The 19,146-nt window shown below is 38.1% G+C and overlaps 1 protein-coding gene across 1 annotated transcript in view; it reads left to right on the top strand.

Annotated features, from left to right (window-relative positions):
* LOC124803011 (solute carrier family 22 member 1-like) overlaps window positions 1-19,146 on the top strand; it is a 246,191-nt gene that overhangs the window by 162,016 nt on the left and 65,029 nt on the right. The window contains exons 4-5 of the mRNA XM_047264117.1: window positions 9,916-10,019; window positions 16,557-16,711. Coding sequence (XP_047120073.1) covers window positions 9,916-10,019; window positions 16,557-16,711 — 259 coding nt within the window. The remainder of the gene's footprint in view (window positions 1-9,915; window positions 10,020-16,556; window positions 16,712-19,146) is intronic.

The following is a 19,146-nucleotide window of genomic DNA, read 5'->3' as shown; positions in this document are numbered from 1 at the left end:
GTGGTGAAGGCGGTCTGGGCAGCACTTGCACAACAATGGCAAAAGGGGATGGCCCAGGATCCTCGGCCAGCGGCGGTGGTGGCAGCGGCAGAAGCTGCGAGCCCCAGATGGTGCCAGCGAGCTCCGGGCAATGGCTAACAGGCAGGCAGATGGACGTATGATAATAGGAGCTGCGGCCAACAGACAGACGGACGGATGGTGGATAGTGGCGAGCACCGGGCAGCGATGATAGCAGATGGAGTACAGTGGCCGGCAGGCAAGCAGACACACAGCAACAGCAACAGCAAGAGGCATTTTGAAACCACAGATTACACCCTGAGGGTAGCCCAGGCACTATAATCTGTAGACTTTGAAGGATGTGTATCATCGTATTACCACAGGGCAGTCTAAGTATTATTCTACCACAAAAATTTTCACCCCAGAGAGGTCCTTTTGGGATTCAGTAATTAAAGAATCTGTGGAAATATGTTTAGCATGAGATCTTACAAATTGTGATGGCAGTTTTCAACTGGACAAGGCTTGGAACTCATTGTTGTCTTTAATTTCTTCTGAGAGGAAGTATTTTATCCATAATAACATGCCTGGCAACATTTGACATTTGTTTTTAGCAGTGCAAATGCACATTCTGACAGGGGGCAGACATGATTCATCTTTATGCATGTGCCTGGGCGCCACAGATGGAACAGTATTTGCAGAGGGCCCAGACTTCGATAGAGGATGCTTCAGTGGCTGCTGCCAAATTGCATGTGTCTTCACACCTGTTTTGGTATACCATGAACTAGCAGTCTCCAGTGGCGGACACTTGAAAATGGCTGAATGATTGTCAGCCAGAATATTGTGGTAAGAGGTCAATATGATCTGGCTGCAATCCTGAAACCTCATAGAATAACCTTTGTGTAGTTTTGTCAGCGATCATGAGAGACCTTAGTAATCCAGAAAACTTCAAGAACTGCATAAATGTTTATTGTAAAAATCATTATTGCTAATACTACTACTATTACTTCTTCTACCTCAGAAAGTGAGCAGGCAGCAATTCTTCTAACATTCCATATGCAAATTAATGGGAAGGAACAAAAAACTTTTTTTAAAAAAATGAACACACTGCCATTTCACTATTGTTGTCTATTTAATTGCAACCCGGGCTTCGGCCTTTTATGCCCTTTTCAAGGTACTGAGTTTATGTCATTAACATTTATTTCAGGACATAAAACTCAAAATTGGCCATGATGTCCTGCAATATATGTTAATGACATAAACTCAGTCACTTGAATATGGCATAAAATGCCAAAAACTGGATTGTAATTAAATGAACTACAATACAGTCAAATGGTGGTGTGCCCATTTAAAAATTATTGTATAACTGTTGCTCAGCAACATCAAAATCAGTTTAAACACTAAGATGTCATACAATGTTAAGCAGCCTCTTCATAGCTCTTCACAATGATTATCAGAGTGGTCATGTAGCTGTTGAATAGGACCAGATTCAGAGTAGGGAAATATGAAATTTGGTGCCCTGCAAGTCCAGTGCTTGGTCCACTCCATTACGTGACTTACATAATCTCACATGGGACATGTCAGAACACTTAAAAAACTGTTATGTTTACTTTTGACATTAGTTTATTGATAAATGGTCCAAACATAGTTAGGTAATAATGGGAGAGGCTCACAACTGCTTCACACCAAGCAGTTTAACCCATAATCTTACTAAGAGTCACATTATGTGACTCCAAGCAAATGAAACTGACTTAAAGGTGCCAGAAGTACAGAAAAATAGTCACAGAATGGATGAGGCTCCATGTGTGAATACTATGTATCCAATTGATAATAAACTGATATTGCACCAGCACGTGTAAAAGTCAAGCAAAAAAACACAGTATGCCACTTTGCATTTGATGTCTCTCTCATTATGTTGATTGTCTGAAGGGATTCCTAGCATTCTTTCAGTCAGTATTTTGTATGTGAAATTGATAACTGAACAACTTTCAGAAAGCTCTTCAAAGACCTAGAAATTCTTTCATGTACGTCCCAATATGTTTACTTCTAATGGCATTTGTGGTTAATAACAACAGTGTATTTAGAGTGAACCTCAAAGGCCTTGTGACAATGGTAACATGAGTTCCTGCTGGATCACTGAAGTGAAGCACTGTCGGGCTTGGCTGCATTTGGGTGGGTCACCGTCTGGGTCTGCCAAGTGCTTTTAGCAAGTGGGGTACACTCAGCCCTCATGATGTCAGTTGAGGAGCTACCTGATTAAGATGTAGTGGCTCCAGTCATGAAAACTGACAATGGCCAGGGGAGTGGTGTGCTGACGACACACCGTTCCACCTCCGCATCCAGTGATGCCTATCGGCTGGGTATGACACAGTGGTTAGTTCGTACCTTTGGGCCTCTGAGGCCTGTCTGGACAGAGTTAATTATTTAAAATGAACAGAAATTTCACAGCCACAGTACTAAAATTAAAAATTATTTCCATATAGACCTTGCATATGTATGGAGGCTTCTGGTGTAAAAGTTAATAACAGGTCGCTAATAGACATCAGGCAGGACACTGGAAATTTCCATATATATTCAAAAGCATAGTATAAAAAAAGCTCGTTAGCCACTCCTTCTTCATTTTATAGATTATTTGGACTCAGGAATGTAAATTACTCATCTCTCTAATGTTTATATTAAATAAATATTGACTTTGCCAGTATATAGACAGCTGATAATGGTCTGTGTAAAGCCACATAAATGCATCATTTGAAGTGATAAATAGGAACAGCAACTGAGTAGCAGAAGAGGAGGAGTAGTGGCATTTTTGAAAGTAACTGTTTTCGTTCTTATATACACTAACAAAAAAAATTTGCAACACCAAGGAGGAGTTGACATAAAGGGAAGTTGGTAGGTGTTTTTCTTTATCTGGAAGATGATATCTATTCCAATTGTGCACAGGTCACATAGGAGTGGCACTACTAGCTCCATATGAGGATTAAAATCAGGTTTGCTTTAAATATACACAGTAAAGGTCATTACCATTAGTTAACTTTCAGACTGGATGTGGTAAATCATGTTAATCAAGAATGCCTTTAAGGTAACAAAGATGCCATTATTAGCACCTTATTGAATTTGAATGAGGTCATGTAATAGGGCTATGAGAAGCTGGATGTTTCTTCTGTAATATGGAAGAAAGTCTTAGTGGGAATGTAGCCACTGGACATGATTGCTGTCAGCATGGTCATGAGAATGTGTTGTCACAAGAACACCATGCTCCAGGTGGCCACATGCACTACCGAGAGGGAAGACCATCGTGTTTCATGTATGGCTCTGGTGGATTGTAATGCATCCACAGCAGCAATATGAACAACAGTTGGCACCACAGTAACACAACAAACTCTTACAAATAGGGTACTTCAGGGAAAGTTCTGAGCCATGCTCGGTTTAGCATGCATTCCGCTAACAAAAAATCACTGTCATTTCTGACTTCAGTGGTCTCAAGTTACTGCTCACTGGAGGGCATGGTGGAGACCTGTTGTGTTTTCTGATGAAAGGTGGTTCTGCCTCAGTGCCAGTGAAGGTTGTGTGTTGGTTAGAAGAAGGCCAGGAGAGGGCCTGCAATTAACCTGTGTGCATGCTAGACACACTAGACCTACACATGGAGTTATGGTCTGCAGTATGATTTCATATGTCAGCAGAAGCACTCGCATGCTTATCCTGTGCTCCCTGACAGCAAAGTATCGACTTCTTGCCTTGGCTTGTTTGATCACCAGGTCTGTCTCCTGTCGAGCACATATGGGATACCATTGGATGACAACTCCAGTGTCATCAACAACCAACATTAACTTCCCATGTACTGGCTGACCAAGTGCAACAGGCATGGAACTTCATTGCACAAGCTGACATCCGGCACATGTACAATACAACGCATGCACATCTGCATGCTTGCATGCAACATTTTGGTGGTTATTAATCTACCAGAATTTCGCATTTATAATGGCTTATATTGTATTTACATTAACATATGATCTTGCAATGTAAATCACTTAAATATGTTACCTAGACAAATGTATTCCCAAAATTTCCTTAACTATTTTTTAGTGTTGTGGTTTTTTTCCATCAGTGTATATAAACACATATAATGCAATTTAGTACTAATTTCAATAGGTATTAGTATGCCCAGATTATTACTAGTCATAATTTGTTGTTGATATATGACATACTTTACAGAAACAGTTTTTATTGGCTCCTCCTACCTATTAATGTATGAGGGCACACTGAAAAGTAATATCTCTGAATTTTTTTATTCTTTGCTCAATATCAGTTGAGGTATTACATCTCATGCATATTACTTGATCAACTTTCCTGCTTCAGTGAAGCAAGTTGCATGCCTCTGCTGTAGAAGTGTAACATTTGACATGGTGGCGTTCCATCTTGGGTCCATTGCTTTTTCTTGTGTGCATTAATGACCTCTCATCTGTTACATTGCCAGATGCTAAATTTGTTTTGTTTGCAGATGATACAAAAATCAAGTGCAGTTTTAGAAATAGCTGCTAATCAAAGTTTCACTGACATTAATAAGTGGTTTAAAGCTAATTCACTGTCATTAAACTTTGAGAAGACCCACTATATGCAGTTCAGAACCTTTAAGAGATTTCCTTCCAGCATGTGAATAATGTATGAAGACATGCATATCGAAGAGGTTGACAGTGTTAAATTTCTGGGATTACAACTCAATAATAAATTCAGCTGGGAAGGGCATACCACAAAACTGCTTTATAAGTGCCTAATCAAGTCTGTATTTGCAGTGAGAATGATTTCAGGTGTAAGAGATATAAATATAAAAAACTTGCATACATTGCTTACTTTCATTCTATTATGTCATATTGGATCATTTTCTGGGGCAACTCATCAAACTGAGCAAAGGTTTTTAGGGTGCAAAAGTGTGTGATATGAATAATTTGTGGTGTAAATTCAAGAACATCGTGTAGAAACCTGTTCAAGGAAATTTTTATTCTAACCACTGCTTCTCAGTATATTTATTCCTTAATGAAATTTGTTGCAAGTAATACATCTCTATAACCAACCAATAGCTCAATATCTAGTATCAATATTAGAAATAAGAATAATCTACATAAAGACCTAAAATCACTTTCCCTGCTGCAAAAAGGGGTCAAATTTTCAGGAACACACATTTTCAATAAATTGCCAGCAATCATTAAAAACTTGGTTTCAGATAAAGCATGGTTTACACAGAGTTTGAAAGATTTTTTGATAGGCAACTCCTTCTACTCTATAGATGAAGACCTTAACAGAGACTGTTAAGCCAGCTTAAGTAAAAATGTCTGTTAGATTTCAGTTTTGATAGCACTTTGTCACAACAGTACAGATTAGGTATTTTGTGTATGATAAATTTATTAATAGTGCACAACAATGTTTCATTCTGATATTGTGTTAATTCTGTAAACATTAGCTGTTCCAGTTTACCACATTTTATTCACCTATTTCAACAATCTTGTGACAAATAATCAGGGTAATAAGTCGTATATTCAAATGTTTTGTGTTATACTTCCTGACATGTTTCACATCCAAGAGAATCACCTAATTTTTTGGGTCTATGAAACAAAAAGTGAATCTAATCTAATCTAATCTGCACTCTGAGAGCCCCAGAAAACTGAAAGCATGAATTCGAAGAGTATGTCCACACATGAGGCACCCTCTTCTTCAGGATGACAATGCCAGACCACACATGAGTGATGCAACATCTGCAACAACCTGGCACCTTTGGTTCTCTGCAAGTCAGTATCCTCCATTCACTCCTGACTTGGCCCCACTTGGCGGTGCAAACAGAGATGAGGCTATGTTTCCCATCAACAAAGCTTAACAGTCTACAGTGATGGTATCAACAAACTGGTCTCTCATTGGAGAAATGTGTTGGTCGCGAGGGTGTCTGTGTTGAGAAATGAATATGTAGACGTGAAGAACAAAGATGTAGCATGTTAATAAAGTTTGTTTTGTTTAAAAGGCTGTAAGAGTTTTCACATAAAAAATTCAGAGGCATTACTTTTCAGCACACCTTTGAATAACTTGACTCCTCTCACATTTCTGAAGGCTCTTCTTCATGGTGGAAGTATGACTAAATGACAGAAAAAAACTTTCATATACTAATATGCCATGTCAAGCAGACTCATTTCTTTTGTCTTGATGTAGTATATTTTTTATTGGTTTTAGAAAACTTTTATGAAATGATTGTTGCATTTATGTACATATTTGCATGTACACTAATTTAGCGATTCTGCAATTAGTAATGAACATTAGTCTGGCTTGACAGCAAAATGTTGGTGAATGTGTGCATTTATTCATCAGTTGTACTGCTTGCCTACTATGCACAGGTCTGTGAGCCAAGTGCAGTGTGTCTGGCTATTTACATTGTCGAGGCAGTCCAACCAATTTACCCATGCAGGTACTCAAAGACATAATGACAAAGCAGTATTATGTTTACAGATTAGATTAATATAACTACCACTGAATGTAGAACGTTGGAGTTTGATCAGATTCCAACGATTCTGACCTCATTAATTGTATCATTATTATGTGGTACCACAGTATTGTAATAGCTTCTAGGATGAGTCTCACTTATTTTTCTGTTTTGAGACTAAGTTCAATTTTCTTACCTCTTTCATGTGGCCAGTGCTTGTGTTTGAATAGTATCAATTGAGTTTTAGAGCTACTTGGCTTTATCATTCATAGGTTCATCTAACTTTTCACTTTGGTGGTGTAGCATGGGGCTAACTCTTTGGCAAATTTTATTCCCACGTCACCTCATCAGTGAAGGAAATTTGACCAATTTGCATTGTATATATGATTTTCAGTGTTCTTGAATGAGGTATATATCTCTTCCCTGCATTAATCTTCACTTCTAAGACATTGTGGGCTCTTTGTATGTCAGGAGCTGCATGTCAAATTTATAAAATCAAAATGAAGTGGCCAAAACAGTAGAATACTTTAAAAATTTTGTTTGTTGCACCCCAAACTGGTGCAGGTTCACGACCTAAAGCTTGACATAACATTGACTTGCCAAGGCTGCTACCACTGTTGATTGTATACCTTGTAATGATCATAGTAAGAGAACATACATTGTTTTAAACAGGCTTGTAAAAGTTTACAGTTAAAATTTGTTCAGTTTTAGAGAAGAGGTTACAGAATTTAGTTCTATATTTTGTTACAAAATTTATACAATATTTAACATACGAAAATATTATGGTCATTATGTCCAAACTACATGAAATACCTTTCTACAGCAATGTCTGGATTACTTTTCTTAATAACTTTTTTAATGCAAATTTGATTGTGATACTAACATGAATCCTGCATCTTTATGAATAGCTGCATAATAATTGCTGTCAGTTTTCTGCATAGGAATTTTGTAGATAATAGTTCAGATATTTGTTTACAGTGGTTTTTACATATTTTCTGTTACTGATTAGATATCATAAAATATTTATTATATTCCATCTTAGTTACACTTTTGTACTCCAGTTTCATCAATACAGAAAATTAACAATATTACAATGCATAGTTATAGCATTACATAACCTTGCATAGAGTATGTAACATAACATTAGATATATTAAAACAATCAGAATCACAGTTTTCAGTAAATGTCTCCAAATTCTTCTACTTTACATACTGCACCTCAGGCAACTATTACTCTTGAAGAATAACAATGCCAGGAGGGAGACAGCAAACTTAATGTAACATAATGAGTAAAATATTTTTAATACAAAAACTTTCAGTTCACAGACCACAATTTTCATTATACAATTAAATCATGATGGCTGGTTTTGGTTGCTTTTTCTTCAGATTGTCCAAATCATAAAAATGAGTTGAATATGCACTGAAAAATATCATCAGCAGCAACTGTCATGCAGTGACATGCGTTATGTGCCAACAAAACTAGGACTGTGCACAGTTAAAAGTTTCATGAAGTGTTAGCCAGATTGTAAACAAAAATCTTGAAAGATTTGGGTAATAAAGAAGAAAATGGCCAGTTGAATAAGTAAACTTTGCATCAAATATCTAGTATACGCAATTGTACAGCAATACAATAGTGAGGAAAAAGAGACAGTGGATGCTTTTCTCACTATAATGTCTGCTATACAATTGAATGTAATGGGTGTTTGATAAAATTTCTACTTATACAACTGACCATTTTTCTTCTTTATTGCCATCATCTTGTAAGATTATGGTTTACAACCTGACTTCGTCTTAATGAAGTTTTCAACTACATACTGCCAAACAACGGAAAGCTGATGTAGGGGTATCAACAGCATTATGAAGAGGCTAGATTGCTACTAAATTTTAAAGATGACATGTTGGTTAAAGACAGGCACAATGAAAAGACCCAGGTTCAAGAGCTGCCCTATCCACCTACCCAGCACTTCCTATTCCAGGTCTGTCAATGGCTTATCCTACCCCATCAGAGGCTGGACTACCTGTGAAAGCAGCCACGTCATATACCAGCTCTCCTACATTCATTGCACAGCTTTTTTGTATTGGTGTGACTGCCAATCAACTGTCCACCAGGATGAATGGCCAATGCCAAACTGCAACCAAGAACAAAGTGGATCACTCTGTTACACAGAATGTTGCTTCACAGCCTAGCCACCAGCTTTTCTGAACTGTGCAGACTGGGAGTTATCCTTACAACACATTCTCCGCTCTCGATATTATCCTGGCCTCAACCTACAGTAACCTACTGTTCCCACACCCTCCACCCAACAGTTTCTGCCCTCTGTCTTCTATACCTTCAACCAGTTCACATCCCCTCCCTCAGCACACAGCCTCCTGATGACACTGTGCCTGGCAGCCTTGCCCGGCTTCTGTCTAGTCGCTGTGCTCTCTACCAGACAGTGCTAACTTCTCTTCCTTCACCCATACCCTACTATCCCTCTCCCTTCCCCACCCCACTCTGGATTGTTGCTGCCCCTAGATGAGACACCATTGCACTCTGGCCAGAAAGGCCAGAGATAGAGGTCATGTGTGTGTGTGAGGTGTGCTTGCTTGTGTGAATGTGTGTGCATTTTCTTTTCTGAAGAAGGCTCTGGCCGAAGCTAAATGTGTAACAATCTTGTTGTGCTTGTGCACAACTCAATAAGTCATCTTTTTGGAGACCATCAATCTATCTTTCCATAATTTTGTTTTAAGTACATACTGTCCTAGCCTTCTTGGCCCATAATATGAATGCATGTCATTGCATAACTGTTGCTAATGATGATGTTTTTCAGTGCATATTCAACTCATTTTTATGAGCTGAATGATGTGAAGATTACTGTAGCAAGCAGCTGAAACTAGGCATCACACTTTAATTGTACAATGAAAATTTGCAGTGCAGGCAGTAAAAGATTTTTGTATTAAAAAATTTTTATTTGGTAAACTATTACTCCATGTGAGAAATACTTCTGCAGATTGTTCCAGTGCACACTTGCAGCACTATTTATTGCTTTGACTTTTCTAGAAGTGCTGTCACACAAGGAGTATCTAAAAGAACAGTCGATAACCTACCAACTTGTTATGATGTTGATTTGTTACAGTACACATCTTACTATTGTTGTTTTGAGTACAGCAATAAGTGGCATAGCATTGGCAAAGAGTGTTCATATATCAGCAGTAGAGTCTCTGACCACTGTCACAGTGACGAATCATGCAGTATTAATGAGAATGTTGATATTAAATATAGATGAATGTGATGAGAGCACATAAGGTGCTGACTAGTAATTCTATCAGTTTTTTGCTTACCAATATTTAAATTAAATATTGTATTATGTATATTCTTCCATATAATTTCTTTGCCAGTGTATTTTATAGTTAGTTCCAAACAAAATGTGATGTAACAAGACTGCAAGATTCTCCTCTCTTACATATGTCTGCTTGTTTCAGTACAACTGGGTGTGCGCAGATCAATGGAAACCTACTGTCATTAAAACTACTTACTGGTTGAGTGCTGCTGGAGGTAGTGTCATATGGATGATCATTGGAAACAGGTAGCATCTCATAATCAACTTATTACTTTTATTACTTTGCTTTATGTATAGTTTTGTGCAAATTATAATTTTCCTGCTGAGATTAGGCATTAGAGAGCCCTAGTCCCAAATCATATGTCATATAGAATCAAATCACTGTACTCAACAACCTTCGAAATTGAAGTTAATAGCTTCGTTTCAGTAGAATATAAGGTATCTAATATATTGCCAGATTAAGGCAACACAAGCCTTAGCTTGTGGTGCCCAGCTGAGAGGGGTACTAGAGATGCCAAAACTTTAAGATTTCTATACTGAACATATCACAATTAGTGGTGGCCATTTCGGGCACCAAGCTGAGAGGGTCACGAGCGGTGCCCAAGTGTAAGACCTGTATACAAGGCAAAAGTGTGCCAAACAATAACTCATTTGTGCAGAAAAATGTTCTCAAACTGGCCCAGCCCACTCAGTTACAAGTACATGCAAAATCAGGAGATTCATGACTTCTGTGCCCACCGTAGTAGCAAAGAGCACAAGGTAGAAAGTTACTAACCTTGCAAAGAGATGGATGAATATCAGTTACATTATGTTTTCATCATGTTGATATATATGACACAATACTGTAAATGAAATGTCAGCTAGTTTGTGAATTATTTTTGTTGATATAGATTCCTCAAGAAGTCACATTATTCAAGCTGGACTACCATGCTGTCTCAAAATTCTATGGTTTTAACGATTTATCCTCTATAGAAATTCATCCAAAATTGGTGAAGGGTTATAAGAAGGCTGTTCCTTCATTTCCAATGTTTAAAAAAACAATGGCCTCAGTCAAACTATGGCCCAGCTTCTCCTGAAGATGATACATGGGATGACATTCCAAACTAGCTTTCACACATGAAAATATCATTTAATTTCACAATATAGTATTGGAGAACTGTTAATTAAGGATGTATGAAATAGCTGAAAAAAGAGAATGGTACATCTCATAAGAAGAATTAATTCTGGGAAACCTATGAGCAAAGTGGGTCCACCCTGAAAATATCAATTCATTTCGCAATATAGTATTGGAGAACTGTTGATCAGAGATGTATGAAGAAGCCGAAGGAAGAGAAAGGTACATTTTATAAGATTGATTGTTTGATTTGATGGAGGGGACCAAACAGTGAGGTCATCAGTCCCATCGGATTAGGGAAGGATAGGGAAGGAAGTAGGCTGTGCCCTTTCAAAGGAACTATCCCAGAATTCGCCTGAAGTGATTTAGAGAAATCTTGGAAAACCTGAATCTGGATGGCTGGATGCAGGTTTGAACTATTGTTCTCCTGAATGTGAGTCCAGCATGCTAACCACTGCGCCACCTTGCTCAGTACATTTAATAAGAAGAATTAATTCTGACAAACCTATGAGCAAAGCAGGGGCCACATTTGTCAAGAGATTATCAAAAGCAAATTCAGATCCTGAATGAAAGGGGAGGAGATATCTGGACTGCAATGGAAAAAATCATCATCCCTCAGGAGAATGTAACTGCCCACTAATGTGCATTGCCAATAGAAAACTGTGCGATCGGAAGTGTGAACTGCTGCAACATCTGTTCTGTTCAGTATATTGGGTACTCCGTCACCTTCAATTTATTCTATAAGTAAATAAATTTGTAGCTCTAAAATGTTTTTGTCTCCAATGAAGAATTTATGGCATGCATAAGCAGAAAGTTTTTAGACTTAGACTCACACTCCAAGAATGTCATGTTCAGGAAAAATAACTGACAATGTCCTGTAATCTAAGGGAGGACTGCATTGGAAAATACATGCATTTTAACCTATGAAACATAGACTTCACTACCAGGAAAAAAGTTTTGCTTTGCCCTTCTACAGAGGCAAAAGAAATTCATACCCCATATCTGGAAATAGAGGCAGTGAAATCCTTAACTGGTGATGAGAAACAAGCACATAATAAGTGAAATAGTATTCACAGGATGAATAACAAATACACAGAAACAAATGCGAAAGTTCATCAATGATGTTCTAGTGCTTTAGGCGACCCGAAGCATTGTGAAGTTGGATTGAAAAATCACACCTCTCTCACATCAGTTTACTTACTTTATCTGCACAGCCCATCTTCTTCTCTGGATAGCTGTCTCCATCGATCTCTGAAGAATACAGCTGGTTAACGGAATTTATCAGACTCTCTCTCTCTCTCTCTCTCTCTCTCTCTCTCTCTCTCTCTCTCTACTCATGAAATAAGTAGATACTCGCAGAATACTTGTAGTTCAGGCTTGATATATTTTAACTTCCACAAATAACAAATTCATTCCTTCTCACATAAGTATTAGAATACTTGCAAGTTAACTGACTAGTCTTGTGTTAGACTCGATTAAAACATCTACAATATAGTTGGTTCAACAACCACGTATTATATGAACTGTCTCGCCTCTAGCGAGTCCAATACGTGAAGTTTAATTAACAATGTTTCAACTGTTCTTCTTTTTTCTTATTATGATAGTCAACAATATAAAACACTATAAGATACATAAAGAGATGGAACTGATCCCCCATGGTACACAAAACAGGCCTGAATGCTGTTGCAGAGGCAACGGAAAAAGCATGCGAAGTTCAGAAGAACGCGAAATCCCAAAGATTGGCTAAAATTTACAGACGCGCGAAATTTGGCACGGACTTCAATGCGAGATGCCTTCAATAGGTTCCACAATGAAACATTGTCTCCAAATTTGGTAGAAAATCCAAAGACATTCTGGTCGTATGTAAAGTACACAAGCGGCAAGACGCAGTCAATACCTTCGCAGCGCAGGGCCGATGGTACTGTTACTGACGACTGTGCCGCTAAAGCAGAGTTATTGAACGCAGTTTTCCGAAATTACTTCACCAGGGAAGACAAATGGAATATTCCAGAATTTGAAACACGAACAGCTGCTAGCATGAGTTTCTTAGAAGTAGATACCTTAGGGGTTGCGAAGCAACTCAAATCGCTTGATACGGGCAAGTCTTCAGGTCCAAATTGTATACCGATTAGGTTCCTTTCAGATTAAGCTGATACAATAGCTCGTTACTTAGCAATCATATACAACCGCTTGCTCACCGATAGATCTGTACCTACAGATTGGAAAATTCCGCAGGTCGCACCAGTGTTTAAGAAGTGTAGTAGGAGTAATCCATCGAACTACAGACCTATATCATTGACGTCGGTTTGCAGTAGGGTTTTGGAGCATATACTGTATTCAAGCATTATGAATCACCTCAAAGGGAATCAGCATGGTTTCAGGAAACATTGTTCTTGTGCAACGCACGAAGTAATGGCCGCTATCAACAGGGGATCTCAGGTTGACTCCGTATTTCTGGATTTCCAGAAAGCTTTTGACACTGTTCCTCACAAGCAACTTCTAATCAAGCTGCGAGCCTATGGGGTATCGTCTCAGTTGTGCGACAGGATTCGTGATTTCCTGTCAGGAAGGTTACAGTTCGTAGTAACAGATGGCAAATCATCGAGTAAAACTGAAGTGATATCAGGTGTTCCCCAGGGAAGTGTCCTGGGACCTCTGCTGTTCCTGATCTTTGTAGATGACCTGTGTGACAATCTGAGCAGTTCTCTTAGGTTGTTCACAGATGATACTGTAATTTACCATCTAGTAAGATCATCCAAAGACCAGTATCAGTTGCAAAGTGATTTAGAAAAGATTGCTGTATAGTGTGGCAGGTGGCAGTTGACGCTAAATAACGAAAAGTGTGAGGTGATCCACATGAGTTCCAAAAGAAATCCATTGGAAATCGATTACTCGATAAATAGTACAATTCTCAAGGCTGTCAATTCAACTAAGTACCTGGATGTTAAAATTACGAACAACTTCGGTTGGAAAGACCACATAGATAATATTGTGGTGAAGGTGAGCCAAAGGTTGCATTTCATTGGCAGGACACTTAGAAGATGCAACAAGTCCACTAAAGAGACAGCTTACACTACACTCATTCGTCCTCTGTTAGAATATTGCTGCGTGGTGTGGGATCCATACCAGGTGGGATTGACGGAGGACATCGAAAGGGTGCAAAAGAGGGCAGCTCGTTTTGTATTATCACGTAATAGGGGAGAGAGTGTGGCAGATATGATACGCAAGTTGGGATGGAAGTCACTAAAGCAAAGACGTTTCTCGTCGTGGCGAGATCTATTTACGAAATTTCAGTCACCAACTTTCTCTTTCGAATGAAAAATATTTTGTTGAGCCCAACCTACATAGGTAGGAATGATCACCAAAATGAAATAAGAGAAATCAGAGCTCGAACAGAAAGGTTTAGGTGTTCATTTTTCCCGCGCGCTGTTCGGGACTGGAATGGTAGAGAGATAGTATGATTGTGGTTCGATGAACCCTCTGCCAAGCACTTAAATGTGAATTGCAGAGTAGTCATGTAGATGTAGATGTAGAACACTCGTTGTTCTTCCAATACGGCTTCCGTGACATGAGTGGCAAACACTTGTTGATGCTGTTGGACCATTGCGTCTACCTTGTGCTCATGACTCCTTTCCAGCCTGCACTCACAAATGTGTGTCACGCAGTATGTACGTTCTCTCACACTTATTTTTAAAATATCATGTGTTCGCAATGGTAGAAGGACAAGTGGTCCTAGAATTTATGCGAAAATTCTCGAATCACGACAAGGTCATTCAACACAAGAAATATGAAATTATCATCATCTCAAACTGAAAATTGTGCAATCACATATCATTTAATCCCTATGAATATGATTCAAATACATATGTGAAGTATGCTGAAAATGTTTACAAACTACTCGTCTCATTCCAGTTAATTAACAACAATAAAACTCGCGGGGATTATGAAAAAGAGCTTCTCAGATACATTTAGATTTACAGCCTTGTTATTAGCTGTGTTAGTGTTAATCCAAACAAACTCAATTGTGACATTTAAAAATGTGTCAAAAGACAAAATGAATGTATCGTTAAAAAAGTGTTATTTGTTATGATTTAAATGGTAACAGGTACAATTGGAAAAAAATTAATTTCACACATGAAAATATCATTTAATTTCACAACATAGTGTTGGAGAACTGTTGATTAAGGATGTATAAAGCAGATGAAAAAAGAGACTGGTACATCTCATAAGAAGAATTAATTCTGACAAACCTAATGAGCTAAGTGGGTCCACACATGAAAATATCATTTAATTTGACAATATAGTATTGGAGAACTGTTGGTCAAGGATGTATGAAGAAGCTGAAGGAAGAGAAAGGTACATTTTATAAGATTGGTTGTTTGATTTGAGGGAGGGTGCCAAACAGTGAGGTCATCAGTCCTATCGGATTAGGGGAGAATGGAAAGGAAGTAGGCTGTGCCCTTTCAAAGGAACCGTCCCAGCATTTGCCTGAAGTGATTTAGAGAAATCTTGGAAAACCTAAATCTGGATGGCTGGATGCAGGTTTGAACCATTGTCCTCCCGAATGTGAGTCCAGTGTGCTAACCACTGCGCCACCTTGCTCGGTAATTCTGATGAACCTATGAGCAAAGCAGGTGCCACATTTGGCTGTAAGATGAACGTAAGGATATGTAACACTCATTTTTAAACACTTATTTTCATTTTTCTGCATAAAAAGTACTGTCCATGACATTATGTCCTCTCCATTATTTTAGGAAATTTTACATTAAGGTAAATAAACTGTAGGGCTAATAATTATTTATATTTACTTCATTTACAGTCCTCTGTAATGAAATTTTGGTGCACACTCATTGGGCACAATCTTCTCAGAATTTCTTCTCCCATATTGGTCCTCACTTGTGTCTCACTCTCCAAAGTATGTTAAATAACCAGACTGTGGTTCCAGTAGCAGATTGTATGGATCTCAAAACTAACTAAAAGTGACGTGCGGTGATTATGGAAACATCAGTTTCATTTGTGACATGAATGACTAATATTTTCTCCAGATAACAGCTAAATTAATTTTCTTTCTAAAGTTATAACATACATTCATCTCTCTGGCAATTCCTTCTAACTGATTAATCTCTACAAAACACTGACAGATACTTCAGACAACACATTAGTCTTCTATCCCCCCCCCCCCCCCCCTCCTGGCCACTGCAGAGTCCTCTGTTTCTCTCGTCTTCCTTCTCACCTCCCCCCATCTCCAACAGCCACCTTACATCACTTCTATTCCCCCCCCCCCCCCCCACTACCCATCCTTGCTGAGTTGCTTGTGTGTGTGTGTGTGTGTGTGTGTGTGTGTGTGTGTGTGTGTGTGTGTGTGTGTGTGTGTCTAGATATGTTAAAAAGAGTGCAATAGCTTCATAATCTTAATAATTTTGAGAAGTCCAATTTTAAATGTACCTGTCCACTACACATTGCCTTCTATATGTGGCGAATAGTAATCTATCCTAATTCATAATGTTTTTTAGACATCATCTAATTTATTTCTTGCTGGCTTACTGTACATAAGATTATTGGAATATCAAGTATAGAAATAAGAATTTTCTCGTTTATCCTTGTCATATTGTTTATTCCTTTTGTCCAAACTTTTCTGGAGATACTGTTATTAAAGTATTATGTTCCAGGTACAGCAAATGTTTTTCACTGGTATTTAGTCTGGGTGTTTTGTTGTTTGGTAGTATTTTGACAATGATTTGTACAGCCTTCTCAACAGTTTTGTTTGCCTGGATAATCTTGGGATGCTGTCAGATGGCTGTTATGTGCCTGCCTATCTCAACAGGTAAGCAACAAATTTTTTGCACTTTGCAGCATATGATACATTTGCACACAGAAATACAATTTACAATCTTTGATAAGAAAGAAGCAACATACATTCCAGTGAGAAAACTGGAACATGTGGGATGGCATGCAAATTTGGAAATGGTTAAAGTCAATGAACCTTGACATTCAGTAGGTCATGTCCTTTAGCTGGTAGAGCAGGAGGCAGAGAAAGGTGTGAGTGACAAAGGAGACACTGTTGAAAATTTGAAAAAGCATAAAAATATGATAAGATAGAAAAAGAGAAAAATTTTGAAACTAAGAGTCAGAAGTAAAAAAGTGTAAAACAGAGCAGTTGCATTGCACAAATATCTGTAAATGGGCATTACATTTTTCTCTCTGCATGAATTAGAGGGTTACACATCCTTGTGCAGATGCCATCAAAAGGAGGGAAGAAAGGAAGACTGTGGTTTAATGTCCCACTGTGCAAAGCTTGTTACAGGCAGAGCACAAGTTTGGATTGGAGAATGATAGGGATGGAAATTGGCTATGTCCTTCTCAACGTAAACACAGTACCTTTAAAAATAAGTAAACAGCAGAAAACTAATCTGTATGGCTTGATGAGCACTTGAACTGCCATCCTGCTAGATACAGGTCCACTGTCTCTCAGCAGCACCACTTAGCTCTGTCTCAAAAGGAGGAGTGGGGAGATTCAAAGATGTGGGGTGGGTCAAGGAACATTAACAAAAGATCTATACACTTTATTATCAACTGATTAATACCAGTTGTGCTTATGTCAGCTAAAATTATTTTAATCAATTGGCAGATGGGCCACAACTATTTAAAAAAAAATGGCTTCTTCCTCAGTTAAGTGAAGTAACCAATGTTTGTCTCTCATTGAAAGCTTAATGTTGACATGAATACAGGATTATTTTTTATGGGAAACACTTACTTTCTGTGTTACAGCAGGACGTCTCTTTACAAAACACTATTTGTCACATAGTTTTTCATGAGCATTACTAATTGTTATGGAACTAGCAGGAATTGTCACTGCTTAAATCTAGAGTCAGTTATTTTGTACAAGGAGTAGTTAATGTGACATGTTTTTACTTTTCTTAAGAATCGGTATGGATTTCCAATTTCTTGCTTTATTTTTGCACTGAGATATGTGGTTTCACTTTAGGAGAAAAGTCTACATGATAATTACATTTGTGTCTTGTATCATGACTGTACAAATTCCCTCTTCTCATGTTCTCAGAAATTTTAGAGAAAGTAGCTATATCAGAATATTGATCCACCTTTCTAACAATAGCCTTTTAATAACCTCTCAGTTTGGCTTTCATCAAGAATATTGAACCCATTTCCTGACAATAACCATTAACAAAGTTTGAGTTTGGCTTTTGTTAAGGATACACTTTAGAGAAAGCAGTACATGGTCCCATGAATTCAGTTCTAGTACAACTAAACAAAATGTTGACATTTTCTATGGTCCTGTCAAGGTCTTCCACTGTACAGATCATAAAATTTTAGTAAAGAAATTTAAAAAAATTTAGTAAGCCCTTGCATGGATAGTCGTATCTCAACACTAGAAAACATAGACTCACATTAATAAATGAGGGAACAGTATTCAGAGTGATGTCACACAAAGTTTGGTCGTTGTTCTATATCTGTTCTTGATCTACACTGATAATTTTTTAAAGATGTTCAAAGTCACTTCAAAAACTGCAATGCTTGCTGCTGATACTAGTAAACTAATGAAGGGCCCACATACGTTTATATCAGACATAGGCAACAGAATAGTTAAAACATGCTTGAAACTGGGTTACAGGAAACAACATAATTCTTAATCTTACAAAAACACATGTTCTACAATTCTAGGCAAATAAAAATAGCGGAAGTATAAATCAGTGGGCAGATATGAAATTAAATTACATGTGTTACAATCCGAGGCACCCTGATGGACAGCATACTCATTTACTCATGTGGCACAAGTATGTATACAAGTTAATCAAACAGTTCAGTTAGGCCTGCTTTAGTGGAATGTGACAGATAGCTAGCAAACATCAGGTGCAAAGTAGGAAATCTACAGACAATGCTACCTTGAAGTCCATGGCAGAGGATACTAAAAAAAATCTGGAGATTATGCATTCATCATCATAAATAGAGCTGCACCCCAAAGGAACCGGGTGGGTATGTTGCACACCATCAACTATTCCCATGATTACTTTTGCACCGTTAGTTACACTCTCAGGGCCAGGCAATAAGTGTGATTTGCAGAGTACTGATGTAGATGTAGATGTAGGATCTGGACATCTGACACACGCCATGAGGAGAGAGCACCAACAGATTGTCATCGTATGTGAGTAGATCAAACAGCAGCACTAGGAGCCAGTCAGCAGTCTGTTCTGTCTCATATGCAACATCCTGTAAGTGCTAATACCATTGGCAAGCAGCTGC

The sequence above is a fragment of the Schistocerca piceifrons genome, chromosome 6 (genome assembly GCF_021461385.2).
Source record: "Schistocerca piceifrons isolate TAMUIC-IGC-003096 chromosome 6, iqSchPice1.1, whole genome shotgun sequence".
In the NCBI taxonomy this organism is placed as follows: Eukaryota; Metazoa; Arthropoda; class Insecta; order Orthoptera; family Acrididae; genus Schistocerca; species Schistocerca piceifrons.
Note: the sequence above shows the minus strand (reverse complement) of the source record. Positions and strands in the feature narration are given on the sequence as shown.